At 41.6% G+C, this 24,273-nt stretch overlaps 1 protein-coding gene across 12 annotated transcripts in view; it reads left to right on the top strand.

Moving 5' to 3' along the window:
* LOC135499503 (potassium voltage-gated channel subfamily H member 8-like) overlaps positions 1 to 24,273 on the top strand; it is a 121,395-nt gene that overhangs the window by 89,349 nt on the left and 7,773 nt on the right. For 5 of the 12 annotated variants that reach the window (XM_064790291.1, XM_064790290.1, XM_064790285.1 and 2 more), the window contains exons 1-14: positions 1,691 to 1,796; positions 10,041 to 10,271; positions 12,613 to 12,744; positions 12,935 to 12,973; positions 15,560 to 15,723; positions 16,136 to 16,373; positions 16,938 to 16,967; positions 18,712 to 18,872; positions 19,167 to 19,386; positions 19,754 to 19,951; positions 20,189 to 20,388; positions 20,741 to 20,990; positions 21,274 to 21,503; positions 22,465 to 22,700. In XM_064790291.1, coding sequence (XP_064646361.1) covers positions 1,712 to 1,796; positions 10,041 to 10,271; positions 12,613 to 12,744; positions 12,935 to 12,973; positions 15,560 to 15,723; positions 16,136 to 16,373; positions 16,938 to 16,967; positions 18,712 to 18,872; positions 19,167 to 19,386; positions 19,754 to 19,951; positions 20,189 to 20,388; positions 20,741 to 20,990; positions 21,274 to 21,503; positions 22,465 to 22,700 — 2,414 coding nt within the window. In that variant the 5' untranslated portion in view covers positions 1,691 to 1,711. Of the gene's footprint in view, positions 1 to 1,690; positions 1,797 to 5,104; positions 5,533 to 10,040; positions 10,272 to 12,612; positions 12,745 to 12,934; positions 12,974 to 14,411; positions 14,523 to 15,559; positions 15,724 to 16,135; positions 16,374 to 16,937; positions 16,968 to 18,711; positions 18,873 to 19,166; positions 19,387 to 19,753; positions 19,952 to 20,188; positions 20,389 to 20,740; positions 20,991 to 21,273; positions 21,504 to 22,464; positions 22,701 to 24,273 lie in introns of those variants that run through there. The other 7 variants (XM_064790287.1, XM_064790283.1, XM_064790288.1 and 4 more) reach the window with 7 other exon arrangements.

The raw sequence follows: 24,273 nt of genomic DNA, 5'->3' as shown, positions 1-24,273 counted from the left end.
CTGCAGCTAATGCGTTTTATTTGCTATCGTTTGATGAACCAAGCCACTTGTCCCACAGCGCAATTTGCTCCCCTCGAGCTCAAAGGCCACATCAAACTATTGATATCGTCAATATTGCCAGACAGCAGATTTATCAAGTGATATCGCCGATTCTATGATGCTGACAAGGTGGTGGTGATCCTTTGTGATTCGCGACCGGTGTGAAGTCTAGTGCAGCTGCGATCTTTGTTGTGTTAGGTATTGCTTCATCACCTGGGTTTGCATTTGCTCCTTCATTCCGTGTAGGATTCGTTGCTGGTCATGGTAGGATTCATAAAGCCATATCTCGGAATCTGTCATGTTCGTCGATGATCTCGGCAGTGTGTCGCGGTGATCCCACCGCTGTGGTTTGCCGACCAGTCTACTAAAGAGGGGATTTTACCTGCGATTTCTTGTATCAGGCCGGTGCATCAGTTTGGTATGATCCTTGATTCGTTGCTGGAATATCATGTCTTGTTAAGGATGCTGTGATTCCAGGACAAGTGCATTGTAGTGATTATCTATGCCTTTGTCTCAAGAGAGTGCAGTTATGCATATTCGTGGCTGGTGTGAGGGTTCCCTTTCAATATTGGAATCGATTATGATCTGTCATTTCTGGTAGATTCATCTCTGGAATATGGCCAAGTTGCATTGTGTACTGTTTTTGAGATTCTACTTCCTCATCTATGGAATTCTTGCAGTGTTTAGTAGGTTACTGGTTATGTATACGTCCTGTCTAGAGGTATCGCTGACATTGGCGATCCACCAAGTTCCATTATTACTTTGCAATACTGCTTGTCATAACGTAGCCTTTGCAGGCCTAACATTATTTCAAAGTGAGGGTCAGCTGCTACTCCATAACATGACAATATCATTCAAACTTCAAATAAATCTGCTGCTCGTCAAACGAATCGAATAAAATTCATTCGCATCTGTTATCATCGTGAATATCATGTCAGAAACCCGCTCGTCGCCACAGCTGGGCGATATGCATTGAGCCTGGCCAATCAAAAAACTCTATTCTTAGGAAAGAATAGAATGATCAATAACTTCATTGATGAACGTCATAAAAGGTAACATTCGCTCGGAAGGGAATCAAATGTTTGAGTTTGAATTTGAATTGCAAGTTTTGGTTTAAAACCAACAAGACGTGGAACACTGCTATTGAATTATCAATATCGATTGATCAAGTTTTATTGGGATGTATAATGCATGTGCATTACATGGGCATGTGGCATGTGGATTAAATGAGTTGGGTCATTTGAATGTACTCTTCCTTTAAGTTCTTTTGGTCTTTATTGAGGGAAGTAGTATGCGAATTGTGTACATAATAATAACTGTCATTCCGCGACAGATGTGTTAAAGTCGCAATGCGCTCGCGAAGAAACTTAGAATTAGCATTTGAGAAAATCACAATTTTGTTGAATTGCATTGATTATGAAGGTCAATTATGCTGTTGTGTGCTTAGGTATAACAACACTGTACTTGCCAAGTTTGATTGCACTTACATGTGATATAAGTGAACTAATACCATGTTTATTTTATATTTCAAGTTAACCAAAAATAGCAATGTCCACAAACTGGCTGAACCTTTAAGATTGTTCAAGATTATCTACATGAAGTAAACTCACTGCGTGGTATAAATATGAAACAATAAACGGTCATAATTGTACGCTGGTATGGTTTGGTTGGGATGACCAAGGATATTTCACTGAGGAATATCTCGTGTAAGATGGAACCAAATACAGCGAAAGCAAGAGATGAATTTCTGCCTAAACGTAGGTCGTTGTTATTCCCTCTATCTCTCTAGCAACCCTTCAAATCATCGGTTCCTTGGTGCCCAGCTGTACTCTTAGTATCAAGAGTGTGGATAATTTGTATCTGTAGTAAAGGGTTGACCATAGGCACCGCTGCACCATTTTGGTTAGAACTTAAGTCCTAAAGCAGCTAGAACTCATTCAAATTGAAGTGAATGCCAATTTCAAGGGTGGGAGCCTGTTGTTTGGAAAACAAAGAACTGACTCCAACCCTTACAAACTTGACATTGGCATTCACTTCGTTCTCAGATAGTACGGAGAGTACTAGTTGTTTTCTAGTGGTTTATACTGTTGAGTAGGTCTGCCTCAAAGTAGGTTACACAGCTGTCACTGTGGGGGGTTTTAATAAGGTTAGTGGTCTGTTGAGCTTGACTGGGGGACAATTAGACTACCAGCTGATGGTTCACACAAACAACCCATGGAACCTGGACAAACCTTAACAAGTGCATTACGGTGGAAGTCATCTCTACCTGACGACCAATATTCGTGAACGGATGATTCACAGTAAACCTTAGTCATCTCTATGACCAATATTTGCGACAAGATCACTGGAGGACCTAAGGTGATATTGAATGTTGTATTGGCCACTCTAACCATGATCAATTGACCGTCCACTTGTACTCTCCGACCATCTGTATATTACCATTGACTTACTAACCAATATCTGGTGACACACCTGGCTTTAATATACCAATAACCCTTGGTATGACCACGGTTTCCGATCAAAGACCAAATTATTTTACTCCGCTCATGCATAACTAATCGTGGTGACTTTTGCAGTTGTTCAGGCAGGCAGCAGGGGTAACAGCGTATTATGTAATCACCCGTCACCCCTTCAATTTGCCAGGTTAACTGCGAAAACGACAACCAAAATTACATGTAGTTTTGTATGAGCGATATCGCGTATATGAATGAAATAATGTCGTCTTTGATCGGAGACCGTGGTGAGCATTGGTTACAGAAATGCGCTAGTTCACAAGTTACTCTTCTTACACTTCTGGGTTGTACTAGGGTTTCGCACGCCTAACGTCCACTGCAGTAAGCCTATGTGTTCATTTTGGTAGGCCCACGACGGAAGTAAGTTCCTTGATTGATTGACCAGCAGCATCAATGGCAATAGTGGCTTGAATAGAAGGCCTAAAATTTCCCCCATTACGGGAAATGTGCACTATGTCAAGATATGGCTGGACGTTAGAAGTGAGAAACTAGAGTAGTTGAGACGTCTTTATATGAAGATATCAATTCCACGAGCCTGTAATGAGAAACAGGTTAAGCTTCATTCCCAATGCTCGCTGTTCAACAGGGTCAGGCGTTTCATCCTCAGTCTGGTCACCGGCCAAGGCAAAGGAGCGACATCTACCCGGGTTTGTTGTTCGGAGCGATCCTTCTTCTAAACTGGTGCCGGCCAGGGCTAACGAGCGACAGCTTCCCGAGTTTGTCGTTCGGAGTGTTCCTTCTTCTAGACTGGTGCCGGCCAAGGCTAACGAGTGACATCTACCCGGGTTTGTTGTTCGGAGTGTTCCTTCTTCTAGGCTGGTTGCCGATCAAGGCTAACGAGCGACATCTACCCGGATTTGTTGTTCGGAGTGTTCCTCCTTCTAAACTGTTGCCGTTCAAGGCTAACGGGCGACATCTACCCGGGTTAGTTGTTTGGAGTGTTCCTTCTTCTAAACTGGTTGCCGGCCAAGGCTAACGGGCGACATCTACCCGGGTAAGTTGTTCGGAGCGATCCTTCTTCTAGACATGTTGCCGTTCAAGGCTAAGGAGCGACATCTACCCGGGTTTGTCGTTCGGAGCGATCCTTATTCTAAACTGGTTGCCGTACAAGGCTAACGAGCGACATCTACCCGGGTTTGTCGTTCGGAGTGTTCCTCCTTCTTAACTGGTTGCCGTACAAGGCTAACGAGCGACATGTACCCAGGTTTGTTGTTCGGAGTGTTCCTTCTTCTAGACTGATCGCCGGCCAAGGCTAAGGAGGCTAGTCTCATAGTCTTCACATTTGTCGTTTCTTCTCATGACATTGTTTAAGCAGTCACTAATATGTCTGCCAATCATGTTTTCCCAAAAAACAGTTTGCTGTTTTTGAAGACTAGAATTGATTACCTTTGCCTGAGCCGGCAACATGGCAGCGGGATGTTGTATGTAAACGTGCTTGGATGTGACAACGGGCATGTCAAGAGTCTGTCTGTCCATTATTGTGGCGTCTGCTGACGGTTTATTTACATGGTTTTCATCGTCTTATTCTATCAACTTGTTTGCTATGTTCGGGCCATCAACCTCGTTTGTGCCTGACGGGACAATTGTGACTTCATACGTGTTTAAACATCTGAACGATTGGGTTCTGTTTTCAATACCTTGTGGCATATCGGGTTTCGATACAAGACAGTTTCAACAGTAGAATGGCGGTCTTAAGAGGTTTGTGGTGAACATTTTGTATTGAATTCTTTCTTGGATGGCGTGGATCATCCTGAACCTCATGGTCTATACGCCAATCAAACGTATGTAGCCGTGGTGTAAATCTCGATGAGATGCAAAAACCTTGGTGGTCACGATGGGTGTGGCCATGTGTGTTGTTAGATGTTCCTCTTTAAGAATGTGTCGCATCATTGAATACAGGACTTGCAGCGTCACGCAGTATTAAAATAATGCATTTTTGGGCCGTCACATCACGTCATCGTCTCGTAACAACATCTCTGATGCGAACCAAGGATGTGACGCAACTCTTAGTTTTTCCCGTGAGCCAGAAGTTTGATCATCCGAAAAATACCCTCTTTCGACACTGTGTGGCGCTGCAGATCAGAATGGCTTGTCAGCACAACTTCTTCTGCGATTATTTGATGTCCTCTTTAACACTCCAAGTCTTATAACTTTATAAACTTCTCATATGTCGGTGTATGAAATAACGCTTCTCTATACTGCAATAATGTTGGATCGTTCGTTTTGAAATTACCCATATCCTGTTAGCCTCACCAATAAACTGCTGCTGATGCAAGAGTTCTAGGATTACTGTTATTGGATTAAACTTCAGTTGCGCAGCTTGGGATAATGAATCTATTGTACTGCGCCGTTGGTGATTGAAATGTTGCAGAGTAACAGCTTTCATTGCTCTTTCAAACTTGTGCACTGTTCGTTATGAGTTAATCTTTAACATAGGATTGTTCCAGCCTACGAATGGATGTAGGAATTATTGACTTACGATATTGAATTATGTATTGAGGAAAGGAATATGCTTTATGCCGCTGTTATGATACTGGACTGTAGCCCGAAGTGTCTATGAAGTTCAGGGTAGCAGTTCTTAATGTTCTCGTGCCCTTTTCAACCTATCCACTGACTTGAGCCTCGGATGACATCAGCAGAAACTGGAGGAGATAGGATGAAGTTACAATTGTATTGATATAACGTTGCATTGATGATAATGACAGGAGTGGCGCTAATCATCATTGGCTCTTAAAATACCGGACAAGAGTCGAGGTTACGATACAAAGTTGTGGCTGAGACGGTTATGTGTGGTTTTCAATAGACGTTTTGCTGCTTGAACCAGTGAAATAGTTGGGACGGATTAGTGTTAGTCACCGTCATGGCTGTTGACTTTAACTTCAGATAAGGACAGTTAGATCAGTTTGAAAGGCATATGGATTAAAGTGATCGTGGAAGACTAGAACTATGAGTATTGACAAGCTAATCAACCAGGGGAAGTGTAAGTTTTGTATGCTCTTTACTTGTTATTTTATTCTGTTGTTGTTCGGTCATGCTGCTCCTGTATAATACTTCAACAGTGCTTCCCTGTGTGTTGCTCTGGTATCTGTGAGAAACGCTGGTAACAATGTTAGTTGTCATCAGTGTTACTCACCATCTTTCATTGAGTGATATCACTGGTGGTCGCATAGGCCGCTTGTTTGTAACCTCAGCTCTGCCTTTGTTGATGATGATGAAGATGATGATGGTGATGGTGATGACAATGATGATGACAGCGACAATGATGGCTTCCCCATCTTCTTCACAGCTTCATTCCTTCATAGTTCTCATTTCTTAATTTGCCACTCATTAAACTACACCAGATAGTTGGTCAGAATGTTCGGGTATTTTTCAGCTGTTCTTCAATAGCAAGTTGTTAGATACACCTGTGTGTAGCAAGCCATGTTGCTGGATTTTACTACTTTGTAACGTTTCTTCTACATATTTTCTTCCCTTCTTTCTCTTGTAGTAAGTATGGTATTAGGCCAGGTTGGAGAAGGTAGGGGCTTTAATATCCCCTTGGGAAGTAAGCATTTAAGAAGGTTTTGAGCCTGTTCAGAATCAGATACAACAAGAATGTTATAATAGTCATAACCAGGTATTCTTTGGTAGGGTACTTCTTTGTAGAAGATCGTATGATTCTTTCTTCGGAGCCAACACGAAAATAGGGATTGTTTGAGTCACGTTCACCCTTCATACCAGCACTTGAAACATGACAGACAAGTAGCGACTGGTCTCACTTGACTGCACAAACAACAAATTCATTGACGAGACAAGTCACAGAGACCCTCTCGTGTGAAGAAAAAGTGAAAAAAGTTCTCGAGCAGGTTCGAACTCGGAACCCTCGTCACTTGATCCTGGCCGTCTTACCCACTATGCCATGAAGCCTTGTTGGATATGATTGTGATATTGTTCAGTCTTACAATTCACGTACAAGCTTGACAGACTGGCGTCTGTTGTGCCATATGTACCATTTTCAGTTGAGACAACGCGCGTCTGATAGTATGGGCGGAGGTAACGGAGGCAATACCACTGGAGGTTCAGTATGGGAAGACTGATGCCCTCTACCCTTTCTCACCAACCACACCCAGGTCAAGACGCTCGCTGGCTGAATAGATCGTGATATCACCCACCAATTAAACAATAACCAAGATAATGAATTCATTCAGGATTTAATAACTCAGGGTGTGATGGCTCAGGCTATCTTTGGACTGAGGTGGATCAATGTTTAAAGGGGTAATGATCAAAGATATCTCTATTTTGAAAATGACAAGGACCAAACCAGAGTATGTATACATGTGTATATCTCAATTTTTAAAGGTATCTAGAGTCTTAAAGGGACAGTGGCCTGTAATATGCAGATAAAATATTGAAGATTAATTATCTGTGGGTTTGATGGTTCAGTCTCAGGAGATGGATCGATCATTAAAGGGACAATCTCCAAAGATATTCTAGTCCTTAAAGGGACGATGGTAAAAAGCAATTATTTTGGGACCTTTAATCCACAATTTGGGTTTGAAAACATTGCATTTCATATACGGCTTTCCTTCTTATCCCAAACAATAAAGCAATGGTTGCTGCCAACTTCTTTTACAAAAGGAATTAACAAATTTGAAGAAGAAAAAACTCATTTGAGCTGCTATATCTTAATTACCTTACGAGTTTAATCAACAGCATCCAGAAACACTTGTCTCTAAAATTCCGCATTCCCGCTGAAGTTGTACAAGCCGGGTTTATTCTCATACAGCCCATAATCAGCCGTCATCCAAAATCATGATTACGATTATGCTGGTACGATCATTTGGCAAATTGGCTCTCGTTCGTGAGCTCTGTTACAGGGCAAGGCCAGAGGGAAAATTGAGGGTGAATTAGTCTATGTCACACGAATTGACAAAGTGTACTATACAGCTGTATGAGAAGCTCATGCATCAGTGGTCATGAGATTTCTGTACAATTAGGGGTGATCATCTTGACCACCAAGTCTCTTCATTCAGAAGATAATTGAAGAGGCTGATAGTTACATAGAAGTTGACGACTCATATTCTTATGTCATTCCTCATTAATTAGAACCTTACATGGGATGTTTTAAGGCGGGCTTTGAAATGAGAAGAATCCACCAGAGATTCGATGTCATACCGGCTAATGTTTCCCATTGGGATTCTTTCATTAAACCAACAAGTAAGAAAAGCCACCAGAATATAAACCTCATTATACGATTCGCGTATCATTGTCCAACAATTATCGCCTCAGGATTACCAACTAGTATTCTTTGCATGAAAAGATACTTCAAAGAACCGCAGTTTAAAAATAACGCAGCGTTACTATAAATAGTGTGCTATGTTACTATAAATAGAATTGCTTATCGGTGGGTTAGCGCGGGGTACTAACGATGCGTTCTGAAGATGATTAGACGCCGCGTCAAGGCTTTCCTTACATCAAAGACAACCGATAAGAGATAATTAGGTAAGTTGGGCGAATAAGGTGACAATCACAAATATCTGGTGTCTGGCTAGAGAGGTGAGAATTACATGTGTGTGGCTATCATATGTGGTCTTTCCTTAGCATAAAGCACCTGCTTTGGCCAGAAACATCTTTCTGCAGAGGCACTCCCATGATGGTCGTCTTTAGCGTTCGCTCTTGACTTTGTGTAGTTATTCTCAAAGGAGTATTAAGCTTGATGCGGAATCCCTGACAAATGCTTCAAGGGGGGGGGGGGCAGCTAGCACAAGGGCCCTGGCCCAAGGCTGGCATAAACCTGGCAAGCCCTGGCTCCACCATGCCAGGGCATTACCAAGGCCTGGGCCAGGGCTGGCTCCACTGACGCTGCCAGCCAGGCCGGAACCAAGGATGGCCCAGCACTAGTGTACATTATAATGATTGTTTAATATGGTAATGGATAAACTGAATTAATTGAGATCATTTTCAAACAAGGGTGGTACCAACCCTGGCCCAGGGCTGGTCAAGCCTAGCCAGTTCTTGCAAACTTCGGGCCAGGGCTGAGCAAATGGTCTAGGGCATGGCTTGAGTGACCCACTCACACAAACGGTAATACAACAAATAAAAAATCACTTTTTTGCTCAAAATCAATTAATAAGAAAACACATATGTATCATAATTACCCAAATAATTAAAAAGAAGAGCAATGCAAGTGACTATAATTGCAGTTGAGTTGCCAAAACAAACCGGAAATTCCAATAACGCAAACCACGGAAGTTAAGATGTGAATTGAGATCTAATAACTTTTTTCGCTTCAAGTCAGAACATCTACTTTAGTAGCTTGCTAGTTACTGGGAGTTAGACTGAGGCAAACTACAGACTCTGAAACCTAACTACCCACAACGATAGTTTCCTTCTCCCATTGGAACTTTAAAATTCCCTTTGATCAGTTGATGAACCACAGAAGGCCAGAGCCAGGCCAATCACTCTATACTACCCAGCTGGCTTCTGACCCTGTGAGCACAATGAGCAAATTGAGTGCATCATATGGTTGTCCTGCTGTAATTTTGGGTGATTATTGTCCCAATGACCATCAGTCGCTCTCAATACCAGCATGGGATCCATCACAAACAACAGGTCAACTCATGTAATACAAACAGGCTATGAAGGCCTCTATTTACTACCATATATTAAGATATAAGATGTTTCCAAAATTGGACTTTCGCAGTCTCATGAAAGCAGTGGAACAAAGGATTTCGCCCTGTGACCGGATACATTTGTGCGCGCTCATGAAGTTGTGTGCAACATTTGTGTCAATTGTTCTAATTCAGATACCAAATGATTGATCGTTTAAAATGCCACAGGACTTAGTGCTTACTGTGCACTGTACAAGTAACAAAGCATGAAGTTGCTCTAAATATTTGAACATGTTTGATGTATTTATTGCAGCTGCTCTTTAGGATTACAACTCTTTAGTTTCATGTACAATTCTTCAAAAAAGGGATTTACAGTTTTCTAGCTTGACCGATTGGATTGAAATCAGGCATGGAATCCCAACCATGTACTTAAATCAAAGATTTTCTCCAAATACTTCTGTCATATTGGAACCATGGAATTCGAAATGAAAAGCGGGCCTTCCAAGGAAGAAGACACGACATTGACCTTGGAATCCAAGGTCGGCGACAATGTCAAGGACACAGATCTCATAGCAACTACATCAGCAGATGGTCTGATGGCAGAGGTGGATGTGGATACCTTGAAGCGGAATCTCGTTGTCAGGGATGGAGATTGTCAGGAAATGGTTCATGATGTTTTACATAACTTGTACACTACTTTAGGAATCAGTTCTGGTAAGGATCTTCAATATTGATGGAAACAGCACAACTTTCATGACCATTTCATAACCATTTCGTAACAATAACACCAGAAACTTTTTCTTTCCAGACTACAGGCCTCAAAATCAACAATTGTTCCAAAGAATCAGGATGGTCACAATCTAAAATCTGATCATTTCTCTTCCTTTATATTTTCCAGATAGCAACTTTGTCCTTGGCAATGCACAAGCAAAAGGCTACCCGATCGTCTACTGCTCAGATGGGTTCTGTGAACTCACAGGCTTCCCGCGGGCCCAGGTTATGTCCAAGAGCTGCGCGTGTAACTTTTTATACGGGACCGACACGGACAGCGAAGAGAAGACGAAAATTGAAGATGCGTTGGATGCATTATCAGAACTTAAAACAGAGCTCATATTCTACAGGAAAAATGGTAAGAAAGGTGTATGTTGACAACTTTCCATCTGATTAGGTTTTGTGTCGCACAGTAGTGTGACATCAGACACCCCAAAAAAACATCATCAGTCCCAAAAATTGTTTGAATTTTTTTCTTTTTTTTGGTTGAATTTTCAGAATTTTGAACTTATAAAAAAATTCAAATCTGAAAGATGAAAAAATTCAAAATATTTTTTTCACTTGTTTTATTTTTCTGCGAAAAATGAAGAAATATCATCAGCCCCAAAAGATTTTTGACTTTGAAAATTTTTCAGAATTTTGAATTTTGAATGCAGATCTCACCATGGTAAATCTGAATTCACCATGGTAAATCTGAGAGATTGGTGGATGAGGTTTGTGGAGGTGATTGAGGGTGTGAGCCATTCTCAAGAACGCTTTGTGATCTTTGATCAAATAATCGAAACATTGTGAATTTCAGCTCCAACAAACCTAAACAATATCAATCATGCCAAACTCCTCCAAATAATATCTCTTCTGTTTTAGCTTCATCCAAAAAATGGGATCCTCTGAAATCAAAAAGTGTGTAACATTAATTTGTTGAAATGTTTTATTCTTTTCATTGTGATGATGTAATAGCACCTCAGTTTCAATCAAGTGTTCGTTCCAGATATTTAGCGAGTTTCAGTGATCGTTGTTCAGCTTGATTTCATGGGAAAATGTGTCAAAATTTGCAAAAAGCTGATTTCTTCTGGCACCTTGTGGTTTTAGTGACGGCTATTTAAACCGAGAATCAAGTTAGTACTTGCTATGTTGTTTCACTCGTAATTTCAATTCAAATTCGAGTACTGATATGTAATCTCACTCGTCTGTGCTGGTGAAGGGTTTCAGTTTTTCTGAATCTTGATTTTGTCATGTATCGCTGTATTTCATTCAAGTGGTATTCAAAGTGTGCATTTCATGGTGGATTATTGTCCAGGTTTGTACCTTCAAAGTTACCCAGACAATTTGTAAGAGTGCTCCTAAAGGTTCAATAAGTTCGCTTTTGAAATCTACTCTTATATCCTTGGTGCGCCTGATTCAGATTTATTGTACCAGTTCTAGGCCGACAGAAATAGACGATAGACTCATAGGAAACCTTTATAGCTGGTGAAAATGAGAAGGGAAAGGATTGAAGAGCCCTCCTTGTGCACCCCTCAGTGTCGACCAGCCACACAGGACCCCTCTTATTCCTTGTTTCGTATCTCTGTTTGATTCAAGATTTCTTTTACAACAACTTCGCTCTCACAGGATCAACAAGTAAACTTTTATATAATACAATATGGTTGTCACTTGGTCATCTCTAGTAGGCTTGTCACTTGAGCTTCAAATCTACAGTACCCATCTAAAGTTACATTCATCACATGAGCTTCAATAGTGTTATTCTGATGATGAATCTGTGAATAGTGGTTCTGACAGACATTCAAGTTACAAGCCTGCTGAATTGTTCGACATGCACAGTGATGTATGTGTATATGTACACTGCACAAACTACAAAATACAATAAAAGATAGGCAAAGCTATTGGATGAAGCATTGTATTTCGTAAGGGATGCTACTTCTGACCAGCACTGTGACACTTTATCACCAGCCTGACCTGGTGTCAGTGGATGTCAATATAAAGTCACTTACACACAAAAAGTTGATTAAATTAAACTGCACTCAGATCTAATTGGCTGTTACATGTCATTGTCCAGTCTAGATAATATTGTCATGTTTATGTTTATGATGTTCCATGTAAGTTAAATAGTTCTAATTGTCAGATGACATGAAACAATAGCAGTTAGGAGAAACATTGCAGTAAATAGCAATGAAAAGCAACATCCTTCAATAGACAAGACGTCTCCTGACCTGAAATCATTTTAATAATCATAGTTGAAAGTCTCAAACTCAAATCCAAGGTCAATTCACTGGTGATGGAAAGAAGCCAGTGGTATGAGGTAGTGCCCATCTACTTGGCTAGGTGGCGCAGTCTGTCAAGTACCTTTTCATGGTCTGTGTTGTTGGGTACGTGACTATCTGTGCCATCTATAGCTTGCTTCCTCATTTTGACCATTCTAAAAGGTTGGGAGAGTGCTGGTGTAGTGGTTTGAATGCTAACCGAGAAGTTGTCGGTTCACACCCTTCTGATCCACATTTTGCTTTAGCATGTTGAAGAATGTCTTCTGTTTGTAACAGGCCAGTGGTTGGACATAATAACCTCTAAGGATGGCTGAGTTCTTGTCCATTTTCCCTATTCATCTTGAGTGCTAGCCTTTTGATAAAAATTGCTTCTAACGATTACATGTTCATGAAGTTAGAGTTGTATGAAAAACTCTAACTTTGCCCTCCGTCTATTTGCAGGTAGTCCGTTCTGGTGTCTCCTTGACATTGTGCCCATCAAGAATGAGAAAGGACAAGTTGTCTTATTCCTCGCTTCCCATAAAGACATCACACGAGACAAAGTGGGCGATTTCAGTGGAGACAGTCCGACAGGTGCGTCATGGGAAAGATTTGGCAGGAACTTCTCTTTATTCAAATCTGCTTCTTTATTGAATGGAGCAAACTTAGAAACCATAATCATCATCACAGTATTTTTAGATTTTTAAACTTGGGTCAAGTGTTTTGAGGCAGTATGTATTTCCTCTTATTTTGCGTTTATGACTTGGTTGGTTTGACCTTACAGCTTCAGAAACGCCCACACCAGTATCACCGGGGCCACCTGGTAAGTGTTAGATATACATGTTGTGGATGAGTGATTTGCCCAAACCCTTCTAACAGCTTCATGATACAGCGCACATAGGTGACTAAGTCTTGAGCAAACATTGAGCAAAACAGAGTATATGCTAGTTGACATATCCACCAAAGTCTTGAGCAAACATTGAGCAAAACAGAGTATATGCTAGTTGACATATCCACCAAAGTCTTGAGCAAACATTGAGCAAAACAGAGTATATGCTAGTTGACATATCCACCAAAAGCTCACAAGGAAAATCCTCTCTTGAACCCCCGCATGAACCTTAAGCTAGGTTCAGGGTTGAGTCATTTGTAAACTACTACTGTATGTACTTGTTTGGTGTTTTGATTGAGAAGTGAAACTAGATTCCTCATGCCTGGTGACAGAGGAAGAGCCATCCAGTGAGAAACATGGGTAGCTTGTGGTGGAATTCTCCCTGTGAAGTGAGCTACATCAGTCACCCAATTACTACCCTGCAAATGCTGAGAAACAACAGATGATAAAATTTGTTTAAATGAAACTTTGTGTTACTCTGATGGGCAGTCTCTTAAGTTGCTCATGTGCACTGTGTTCTATAAGCACCATCTCAATTTGCTTTGATGCCAAAACAACAAACCTGTTTTTCTTTCTGACACTACATTGACTGACAAAGGAATAAGTGTATACTCCTTAGGAAGAATGTGTTGGTAGGTTTTGGTATCAAAGTAGCGCTTTGCTGTGGTCATTGCGGATATCTTCCAGTAACGATAGTAGATCATACATCGATCTCCTAGGCCTTACAGCTTCTTGATTGCATTGAACTTCTTTGATGAAAGTAGTGCTTGACATTATGATTGCCATTGTAGCTGGGCATGGATGCTTGTTCATAGCAGCCTTTAAAGAATGTCTGCCCCTTCTGTTTTTAGATCTCTGTCTTTGATTGATTGATAGTTGCAGTCAGTTTGATACACGTTGAAGCATCTTGTAAAGACCTTGGTCAGGTTGTTCAAAACTAGCTACTTACCAACTTGGCTATGAGTCTGATGGAGATATTGCCAAGATGGTGACAGGTATTTGAACAACGTGGCCAAATAAGGCCATTGTCAGTAGGCAGTATCTTAGACTTGCATCTCTACTCTAACTAAAGTACTAATTTTCCACAATTTTGCAACTGAGGTCATCATGAGTGCAATGAGACAAGCATGCCCATGTCATGTAAGAAAGATGGATGTGCCACTTCATTCAAGGTCTGTAACAGCATTTGCCTGCCAAAAATCATGTTTTGGGACCAATGAATTTATGGTACATAACAAATTGAATGTTACTTGATGTCATGGGTGGTGTCAAACATGTTAGTGACGTATGTGACATCACCAATGACATCACACAACCCTTGATTTGTTCCAAACACATGATTTCTTTCTTGGTTGCAAAGAGTGTCGCCGGGTCTTGGACAGATGTGGTAGGCCCAGCATTGAAAGACTTATTGTGATGAGCAAAAGGCGTATAAAATGTGATTTTGTGCTTACATATCCCTACGGAGAATCAAACATACCAGGTTTGACATTTTAAACTTTTACCTGGTATCCTGTGAGATCCTACCCTCTTTGCATGTACCTTATTCCTCACATCCATGGTGCTTACTTATTGAAAGGGAGGGCCACTCATCTTTGGTACCGGTATCAAACTTCCTCGAGATTTTGGGGTCAGTTTAAACTTTGAAAAAGTTGGGAGATGAGAATATGGGATGAGTTTTGTTGTACTGTAGGAGGAAACCTACGCAGACACGGGATCCTGTTGTTGGTGTCATCAACCTTGTTGAACATCTGCTGTTAAGGGGCGCATAAATCTGTGAGAGTGTGGGTTGACCCCTGCTAATGTTAACTCTTAACAACAGTATATTTGGCCAGTGACAAATGTTGAAAAGGCTGTGTTCATTGCACCATGGATTCTTACTTCTTCCACTTGTGTCCTCTTCTCTTCTTCTTCTTCATGTCCTTGAAATGTTTTAAAGTGTAAAATGTTGTGAATGTTGATGATGCCTGTGAAAGCCACGCGGATTGCCATTTTGGCTGCTGTCGTGGAGATCAAGCTACTTCAGCTCCAGGTTCCTGTCTACCATATCCTTCCATTATATTGTCAGTTCCTATGTTGAGATGAGATATTGGTCTTCTAATCTTTCTTTCCCAAAGCAGTGATGATGTGAAGTTCTCCTGTATTCTGTTGTGCATTCATGTATTCTCGTATTTTGTTAAAGTGCCTGTTTTATTGTTTTGAGTTGATTTTCAGAAGTTTGGAGATCACCCGTGCTGTCTCACACTTGATAATTGGCTGTTAAAGATATGCACCTTATTGCAGGATGAAGTTTTGATGTGCCATAATCAAACTCAGTGTTTAACTATAAGGGTACCATGGATCATTGGGACACCATTTGTAGAGCTGGTCAGAGCTTTCTTGCCAGCTGGTTGGCCGGTTCAAAGCTGAAAAACTCTTCCTGATTAGCCATGTCAAATTTGCCACAAGATCACAGTATATTGGACTACCCCCCCCCCCCCCCATGCAGTGTAGCTGCTTCAGATGTTATATTTCTAGTAGGCATCGTTACAGATCTGCACTTTGACCTACCGGATGAGCTGAAAGGAGAAGGAATGACCCCTAATGGTGACTTCAAGTACCACCGACGACGGAGTCGCGCCGTGTTGTATCATCTCTCAGGGCAGTTTGATAAACAGAGCAAGAGTAAGCTACAGTTGAATAAAGTAAGTACAGTGTTGGTCTGAAGAACATAACCCCAGTCACAGAGCAAGCTAATTACAGTCATTGTCAGATGAAACTTCCCTCAGGGAGATATGGTATAACAGTAATGAATAGGAGGCTGGCCATCTTGACCTGCAAGGTTTTGAGTCACTCACAGATGGAGGCTTGCCTGTCAACACTACCAGGAGCTGCCTTGAATGGTAACCTCATGCCTACCTTCTGAGGGCTCAAGTTTGAGGACTTTTTGACCACTTTATCATTTGAACGTGTTGCGTAATGTCAGAACAAGTCCTTCCTGATAGGACAGCTTTGTTTTGTTTATTGGATAGGATAACAGGACAACTGTCTCCTGACTTCTGTCTTTGGGATTCTGGGATCTGCGTAAACCTTTCCTAATATTTACGCCTTTTTCAGATCCAGAACCTGTCGGGCAAGAACACACTTCCAGAATACAAAGTACAAGATGCTCGCAATCAAAAATCACACTTCATCCTCTTGCATTATGGGATATTCAAGATCGGCTGGGATTGGTTGATTCTTCTGTGTACATTCTATATTGCTGTCGTCGTGCCATATAACGCTGCGTTCCTTCAGAACGACAAGAAAGAGTTACTTGTTCCCGATGTGACTGTAGAGGTGCTTTTTATCATTGGTAAGTGGCAAGTTTGAGTCTAAAGGTGGCGCTGATTATCAACTCAGTTAAAGATGCACGGCACAGCTGCAGCGATGGTTACATCAGTGACAGCATGCATTGACACCTTGTTGATTGAAATGCACAATTCAGTATCACGCCATCTATAGGCCAGAACAGAGTTGAGTGTCAGTGCCATGGTATGGGCACAGCTGTACCCCACTACTCTGATCATGGATAGGCTACTCGGCAAAAACTTATCTGCACAGGGGTGTTCAATAGTTGGTTTCTTAATGTTGTAAACTTGGACTCGATGTTGATGTTGTATTCCCCTGGTAGTCTAGCTGGTGAATTAGGCCTACCCTTGTCATTGTGGGTTGGTTTGCATGGGTGCTTTGGGAATCCTAGGAACTATATCCCCTTGTTGTGGGAACTCCCATTCACCCGAAGCTACACTCTAGACACTGAGGGTTACACGCTGGCACATGCTGGACATTGGAACAGCTCATCTCCTCTAAACTTACGTTCTTGCTTCATTAACATCAATCCTCCCTTGTGGTCATTATTTCTTGTATTTCCATGTAGATGCAATTATAGAATTTGCCTTTATCTTTGGTAAGTTAAATTCTTGATGGAGGCAAAGGGTTCACTTTAGAGGGGTTCAGATATACCTGAGTGTAGTTGAACCTCCACTCTGCTTTATTTTGTGGTGATACTCCAACCTCATCCCTAGGAAACAAATGATTCTCAATGGTAATACCACGGGTTTTATTATCAAAAATCCATTGAACTTGTTTACATACTGGCTCACTAGGAAGTGTAAGTGCTTCTCCATAAATGGCACCTCCTGTGGAGGTGGCAATAGGCCGGGGCCAGAAGGCCACTTTGTCAACAGCCTGGAACATAATTTTCAGAGCGTTATAAGAATCTTAAGATACCGTTGAGAATCAGAAGTTTTTTGTTATCTTAGATAATTTTTCAAGGCATAAAAGGTGCCCTGGACTACTATGACTTAGTTTCTTCATACGAGATTACTGAGGGTCATCCATGTAGTTAGTGGGATCCATCAGATATCAACTTCGGGATGTAGTATATTCCTTTGATGACATAGATCAGCCCAAAAAAAGTTTTGACTTCGAAAATTTTTCAGAATTTTGAACTTTGAAAAAGATGTTAGATCTGGACATTTTGTTCTAAATTCTGCCAAATTCAGCTGATTCCAAACCTCAAAGGAATCCTCAGGTCATAGTATCCTGGCTCAACCTTTTAGAGTGTGGTGGTGAAGGTGAAATTCAAAATGTTCTTTTATCTGGGTTTTATCTTGCAGCAAGTAAAACACCATTACCTTCTTTTGAGATTGGCGATTTTTAAGAGAAGGTACTTTTTTATTGTATCATTTTTAACGAATCAACCTCTGCAGTTGATTTTCTAACTACACCTGGCAGAATCAGCATGTTGAACTGGGCCTTAGAACACAAAGATGGTCACCTGGCCGAATCAGCATGTTGAACTGGGCCTTAGAACACAAAGATGGTCACCTGGCATAATCAGCATGTTGAACTGGGCCTTAGAACACAAAGATGGTCACCTGGCCGAATCAGCATGTTGAACTGGGCCTTAGAACACAAAGATGGTCACCTGGCAGAATCAGCATGTTGAACTGGGCCTTAGAACACAGAGATGGTCACCTGGCATAATCAGCATGTTGAACTGGGCCTTAGAACACAGAGATGGTCACCTGGCAGAATCAGCATGTTGAACTGGGCCTTAGAACACAGAGATGGTCACCTGGCATAATCAGCATGTTGGACTGGGCCTTAGAACACAAAGATGGTCACCTGGCAGAATCAGCATGTTGGACTGGGCCTTAGAACACAAAGATGGTCACCTGGCAGAATCAGCATGCTGAACTGGGCCTTAGAACACAAAGATGGTCACCTGGCAGAATCAGCATGTTGAACTGGGCCTTAGAACACAAAGATGGTCACCTGGCAGAATCAGCATGCTGAACTGGGCCTTAGAACACAAAGATGGTCACCTGGCAGAATCAGCATGTTGAACTGGGTCTTAGAACACAAAGATGGTCACCTGGCAGAATCAGCATGCTGAACTGGGCCTTAGAACACAAAGATGGTCACCTGGCAGAATCAGCATGTTGAACTGGGCCTTAGAACACAAAGATGGTCACCTGGCAGAATCAGCATGTTGAACTGGGCCTTAGAACACTCATTTTCAGGTGTACACACCTAAAGGTAAGGTGAGCCCATGGCTAGTCATGTATTTCAGTTGAGCGCCAGGCCCTTGGGCCTCTTGTTATTTCACCAACAAGTTGATTTACCTTTACTTTTCCTCATTTCAGACATTATATTCAACTTTCGGACGACGTACGTAAGTCGGGGTGGTCAGGTGGTGTACGACCCAAAGCTTATAGCCCTAAACTATATAAAAGGCTGGTTCCTATTGGATCTGCTGGCAGCAATACCCTTCGATCTTTTCTATGCATTCCAAGTGGGAGATGCTGTAAGTAGGAGATTCCCTTTAGGTGGCTCTTCACAGTGTGGGTCGCATCGTGGCTATGTGGCTATCGTGGTAAAGTAACCAAGGTGTCTCCACTACCTTTCAGTACAGACTGTGTTAGGACTCACCAAGTCAAACCTGATGAAGTTCCTTAATGTGCATATGATCTCCTGACAGACCACCAATCCAACCCCTAGCTCCTGCCTATAGACTGGTAGAACCCATTATAGACTCACAATTGACAAAGACTTCCTCTAAACATTGTATGCTATCTTATGGTTTTGATCTTCATTACAGTTAATGCAGGGACCCGAGAAAAAAATCCATCTCCTAAAGTTAGCGAGGATGTTACGACTTGCTCGGTTACTGCAAAAAATCGACCGTTATTCCCAATATAGTGCGGTGGTTCTCGCACTGCTCATGTCTACATTTGGCCTTATTGCTCATTGGTTGGCCTGCATATGGTATGTGATAGGAATCGAGGAGATCGGCCAGAACCCGCCATCTTGGAAAATAGGTGAGTTGTCATCAGTCGCTTGACGTCTGATGTTTCGTTAAAAGGAAAACCAAGTATTTTGAAGTTCATGGGTGAAGGTGTTTGTCCCTTAATGAAATCTCTTACTTGCACTGGTACACTGGACCCTTTAAGCAGTATCAGATAGAAACCTAATGTTCTATTGTCCGATCAGTATCCCACAGGGATTACCAGGCTGGGTTGTGCTGAGTATCCACCCTGGCTGTGTGTTCAGTGACAAATACCAAAGGACAGGCCTATGACTTATTATGTCCTCAAGATAAAAAGAACAACATAAATTCTTATCATGTCAAATTGAGCAATAAAAACTACCAAATAATAATTAATAACTTTTTACCTTCTTTTTCAGGATGGATTAACGATCTGGCAGAAAAATTAAATTTACAGTCAGACTTTGACAATGTGACGAACTTTCCTCCGATAGAGAGTTGTTACTTAACCGCCCTCTATTTTACATGTAGTAGTTTAACCAGTGTCGGATTCGGTAATGTCTCAGCGAATACGAACGTGGAAAAAATCTTCTCCATCTGTGCAATGTTAGTAGGAGGTGAGTAATGAGAGCCGATTGAACTAATCCAGACGTCTTTATAGACTCAGTGGAAAAGGTGACGAGGATCTCACAATATGGCACCCGTCCCTGCAAGACTATCTGCACGACTTCCTCATGCAACCATCTTGTTGTTGTTGACTCAACATGTTTGGGTCTGGTGATGTTGGTTCACTTTGAGCAGAAAAAAACCATTGAAAAAACTATTTGTGCTCAATCTTCATGACTTTATTCCAGCCCTCATGCATGCTGTAGTATTTGGAAACGTAACGGCCATCATTCAGAGAATGTACGCACGACGGGCATCGTATCAGTCTAAGACACGTGATCTCAAAGACTTCACACGTGTTCATCACATTCCTAAACCACTGAAACAGAGGATGCAGGAGTTTTTCCAGACGATGTGGTCGATAAACCATGGTATTGATACCTCAGAGGTAAGATAGGTGGCGTCCCACTTTGCCTTCGCGTGACGTTGGCTATTGATGTTGCCCTTGTAAAGGCTTTGTGAATTTCGTACTTGCATAAGCTGGTTTGGTCATCAGTAGGCCTATTTGGTGTATGTACTGATTGTTGATTAGTGTTCAAGTTGAAGAATAGCTGAACAGACTCAAGCCTATATCCATTACCATTGGAACAAGCTAATGACAGAATCTGTACTCTCACAGAAGGGAATCCAGTTCAACGCCAAGCCGAAGAGAAGCTAGTAGAGTAAGGCGTCTTGCCCAAGGACACCTGCAGACAGTATCGATATATTTTGTCGATTCACTCCACTCTCAACTCTTTCAGATCCTTCGTGACTTTCCAGAAGAGCTGAAGGGCGACATCGCAATCCACCTCAACCGGGAAATCCTCGCCTTACAATTGTTTGAAGCGTGCAGTCAGGGATGTTTGAAGCTACTCGCACAGGAGATCAAAACAACATTCTGTGCGCCGGGAGAGTACCTCGTCCACAAGGGCGACGTACTACAGTATATATACTTTGTTTGTAGTGGGTCCATGGAGATTTGGAAGGACGATACTGTGGTAGCTATTCTTGGTGAGTGTCGTGAATAAGTTGAGCCAGCTTCACATCCCTAATGTAAACAGTTTGTCTCACTTGGTGCCAGTCAGTTTGTACATCAGTTGATGTAGGCCTGGTGTAGTCACGGTGGTATCTAATGGTGTTGTCTTTTGCCACCGAGACAGATATCAGCTTAACAGTGAAGAATCAACAAAACCTATTGACATGACCATTCATTGGAAAGGTCTCGATGAGCTCTTTCTTTTGGCTTCATTGATTGATTGATTGATTTCAACTCTTCTCACAATTTGACTTTCAGGAAAAGGTGACCTCTTTGGGACGGATATCAACACGAATATGTTAAAAGAACATTTTAACTTGCGATCGAGCTGTGATGTGAAGTCGCTAACCTACTGTGATCTACAATGCATCTTCCTGAAAGGACTCATTCCTGTGCTCGATTTATATCCGGAATTTGGAGAAAAGTTCTGTGAGGATATTCAGCACGATCTGACGTATAATATGAGAGAAGGTTTTGAGGAGGAGGAGGTAGGTGTATTAGTGGAGTTCTGACCCGTTATGTTATGAATCCTGCTTTTGGTCCAGGTCTTTGAGCCAAATGTGAACCCTCGCCATGCTAAATTGTTTTTGGGTTTGTTAAGAAAATTACAAGAAAGGCCATTTATTTGAAACATTTAGAAGCAGATAGATTACTAATGTCAAGTGTAAGATAAAAAGAGAAATTGTCCAAGTTTTGCATCATCCTGAACCAAGGGTAACCATGATAAATGCAAGGGTTAAACACATTATATATATTTTGAATTCAGCAGCTTATATTTCACCAGAAACGTATGGTAAGCAATTTGAAGCACAAGTGTAACATTTCGGGTGTGCCACATGCAGACTATAAAGATTTTCATCATTTCATGCACGAAGTAAGATTGAGCATACACACTTCCATATTGGACACATTTCATTTGAATCACAAACATTGTTTTGATTGCTTGTTGCATGCTACGGCATTTTGGGTAATCGGTCAGGTGACCCGGTCTTCAGCGTCGGGGGATCAATCGCCTACCCAGGTCTCTCTCTTGAATGGGGTTGTTTGCTTGCCTTGCATGGCAAAGGTACCAGGTTCGAAGCATCGCGATAAGGCATTTGGAGTGAAGTGGCCTGCCCAGGATGAGTATCAAATCAATGATGAGTCAGATCATGAGTTTGACATCTTAAGGATCCTTATCCTGTCATGAGAATATTCGTCCTAAGTATGTTTAAGTGGGGTGTGAAAATGTAGTGGTCGCATCATGTTCCTTCAGTAATAGGCTAACATGGGACCAACTGTATCCCGCTGTGATGGAAAGACATCAAATCCTTAACATTGTTATGAATTCGATTCATCCCAGATTGACCAAAGTATGAAGCCAAAGTCACAAGCAGAATGAAGTGATATTGCTCCCTTAACCTCAGCACCCTTTCCATTCTTGTAACTTTTCATTGTTCTCTGTTTTAGGAGGAGCAAATGGAAATCCATCCTGCAATCACGTTACCATCGATATCAGAAGACGACGAGGAAGAAGACGAAAGTGACGAAGACGGTGAGACGTCTCCGCTGGCGTCGCCCGATATCAATAAAAACACCACCACCACAAATGTAAATACAGAAAATGTGTCAACTGCTCGGTCATTTTTGGATAAATCTAAAATGGACGCCACCATTAACCCTCTCAAACCTGAGTTTCCTTCCCGGTAAGTTATGCTGCCACCTAGTGGCAAGATTTTGATTTAAAGCACGCTTAATACACATATATTATGTCACCAGTCTCGTCCCAAAGACATAATTTAAAACCAGTCTCTGAGACTGCTGCTGTAACCAGTATTGGGACGGGATTGGCTGGCATGGGAAGTAGAACATCACAGAGGCCTCCCCTGGGTTCACGTACAATGCACACCCAAGCTTCCACGCTGAGAATAACACAGGATCGAGATGCACACGCATGGCTGTTGCCTCTGTGTTATATGGGCATGGTAACGAGGTTTAGAATCGTCCATGTTACGAGATAGAGAGTTTGTGTCAAAGAGTTGTTGTGAAACTGCACTGTTTTGAGGTTAAACTCACCATTTTAATTGGACGATTCTAGAACTCACAGATGTCTGTAAATAACCTATAACATTGTTGTCCCACCCTGACATATTAACTCTGAACTTCACTGGCAAAGCCTGATTAGGAGAGATTACCGGGGTAGGCCCTGGCAGTGTCAAGTATCCAAGTCGTCTGCCCAAACTGGAGAATCAAAGTTTACCTATGGTTGTCTCCAATGATGCATATCATGCTCATCAGAGTCTCAGCCAAGTCCGGTATGCTAAAGTTACGGCTTTCATCCTATCAGGCTGTGCCATGAAGGTCATGCATGTATAATAGTACCTCATTGAGGGGTACGTGTTGTACTTATAGGGAACACCTCGCTCATGCAGTACTCTTGTAAAAACTAACAGTTTATTTCAGTTTTTGAATTAAGATATTTCAAATTTATGCCGTCATGTGAAAACTACTCATTTCACTCATGAAATCTCTCATCGCAACAGAGGCCCAAGGTAGATCTTCATTTCTAACAAAGTGTTTCAGTCGTGAATAGTTTTGTTTTTTCTCAGATGGTCTTTTTATTCTATTGTTAGTGTGAAAGTAGAGTTGACCCAAATTATTCTGATTGGAAATATACAAGATTTGTGCAGGAGTTATGTTGATTTCCTTGCACTGTACACAACAGCAGATGAGAATGTATTCATGCAATTACGGCATTTCCTTCTCAATCAGAATACTTTGAAATGCTTCTCTCACTGTTTAAAAATGATGACTCAGTTTATAAGTTTTTCTTCTGAGCAAGAGAGTAAAGAAGTTGTTTTAGTTAAGACTGGCTGATTCTTCACTAAAGATTGTTTTGAATGTAGTTGCTGTCTTAGACATGTTAGATAGACAATGTAGACTTGTTGTTTTAACCCTTTCATTGCTGAGAGTAATGGTGGCCCGCTGTGCCACAGATAAAGAAAGCAACTTTTGAGAGAAAAAAACAGTGATGATAGCACCACCAGTACCGTCTGTCCCTCCACCATGACAGATGATAATGTCACGTGAAACCAGGTGCAGGCAAAATGGCGGCATTTGTTCATACACGGTACTACAGTGCTCAGCAGTGAAAGGGTTAATTTTGCTCAGTCAGCCATCTGCAATTAGGCAATTAGGCAAGCCTCCCGTAGCGACACCTATAACCAATGTCTCGTTGACCCTCGCTGTGTCGTTTGTAACCAAGAACCTCATATTTTT

Source organism: Lineus longissimus, chromosome 15, assembly GCF_910592395.1.
Source record: "Lineus longissimus chromosome 15, tnLinLong1.2, whole genome shotgun sequence".
In the NCBI taxonomy this organism is placed as follows: domain Eukaryota; kingdom Metazoa; phylum Nemertea; class Pilidiophora; order Heteronemertea; family Lineidae; genus Lineus; species Lineus longissimus.
This window is presented reverse-complemented; position numbering and strand designations above follow the sequence as displayed.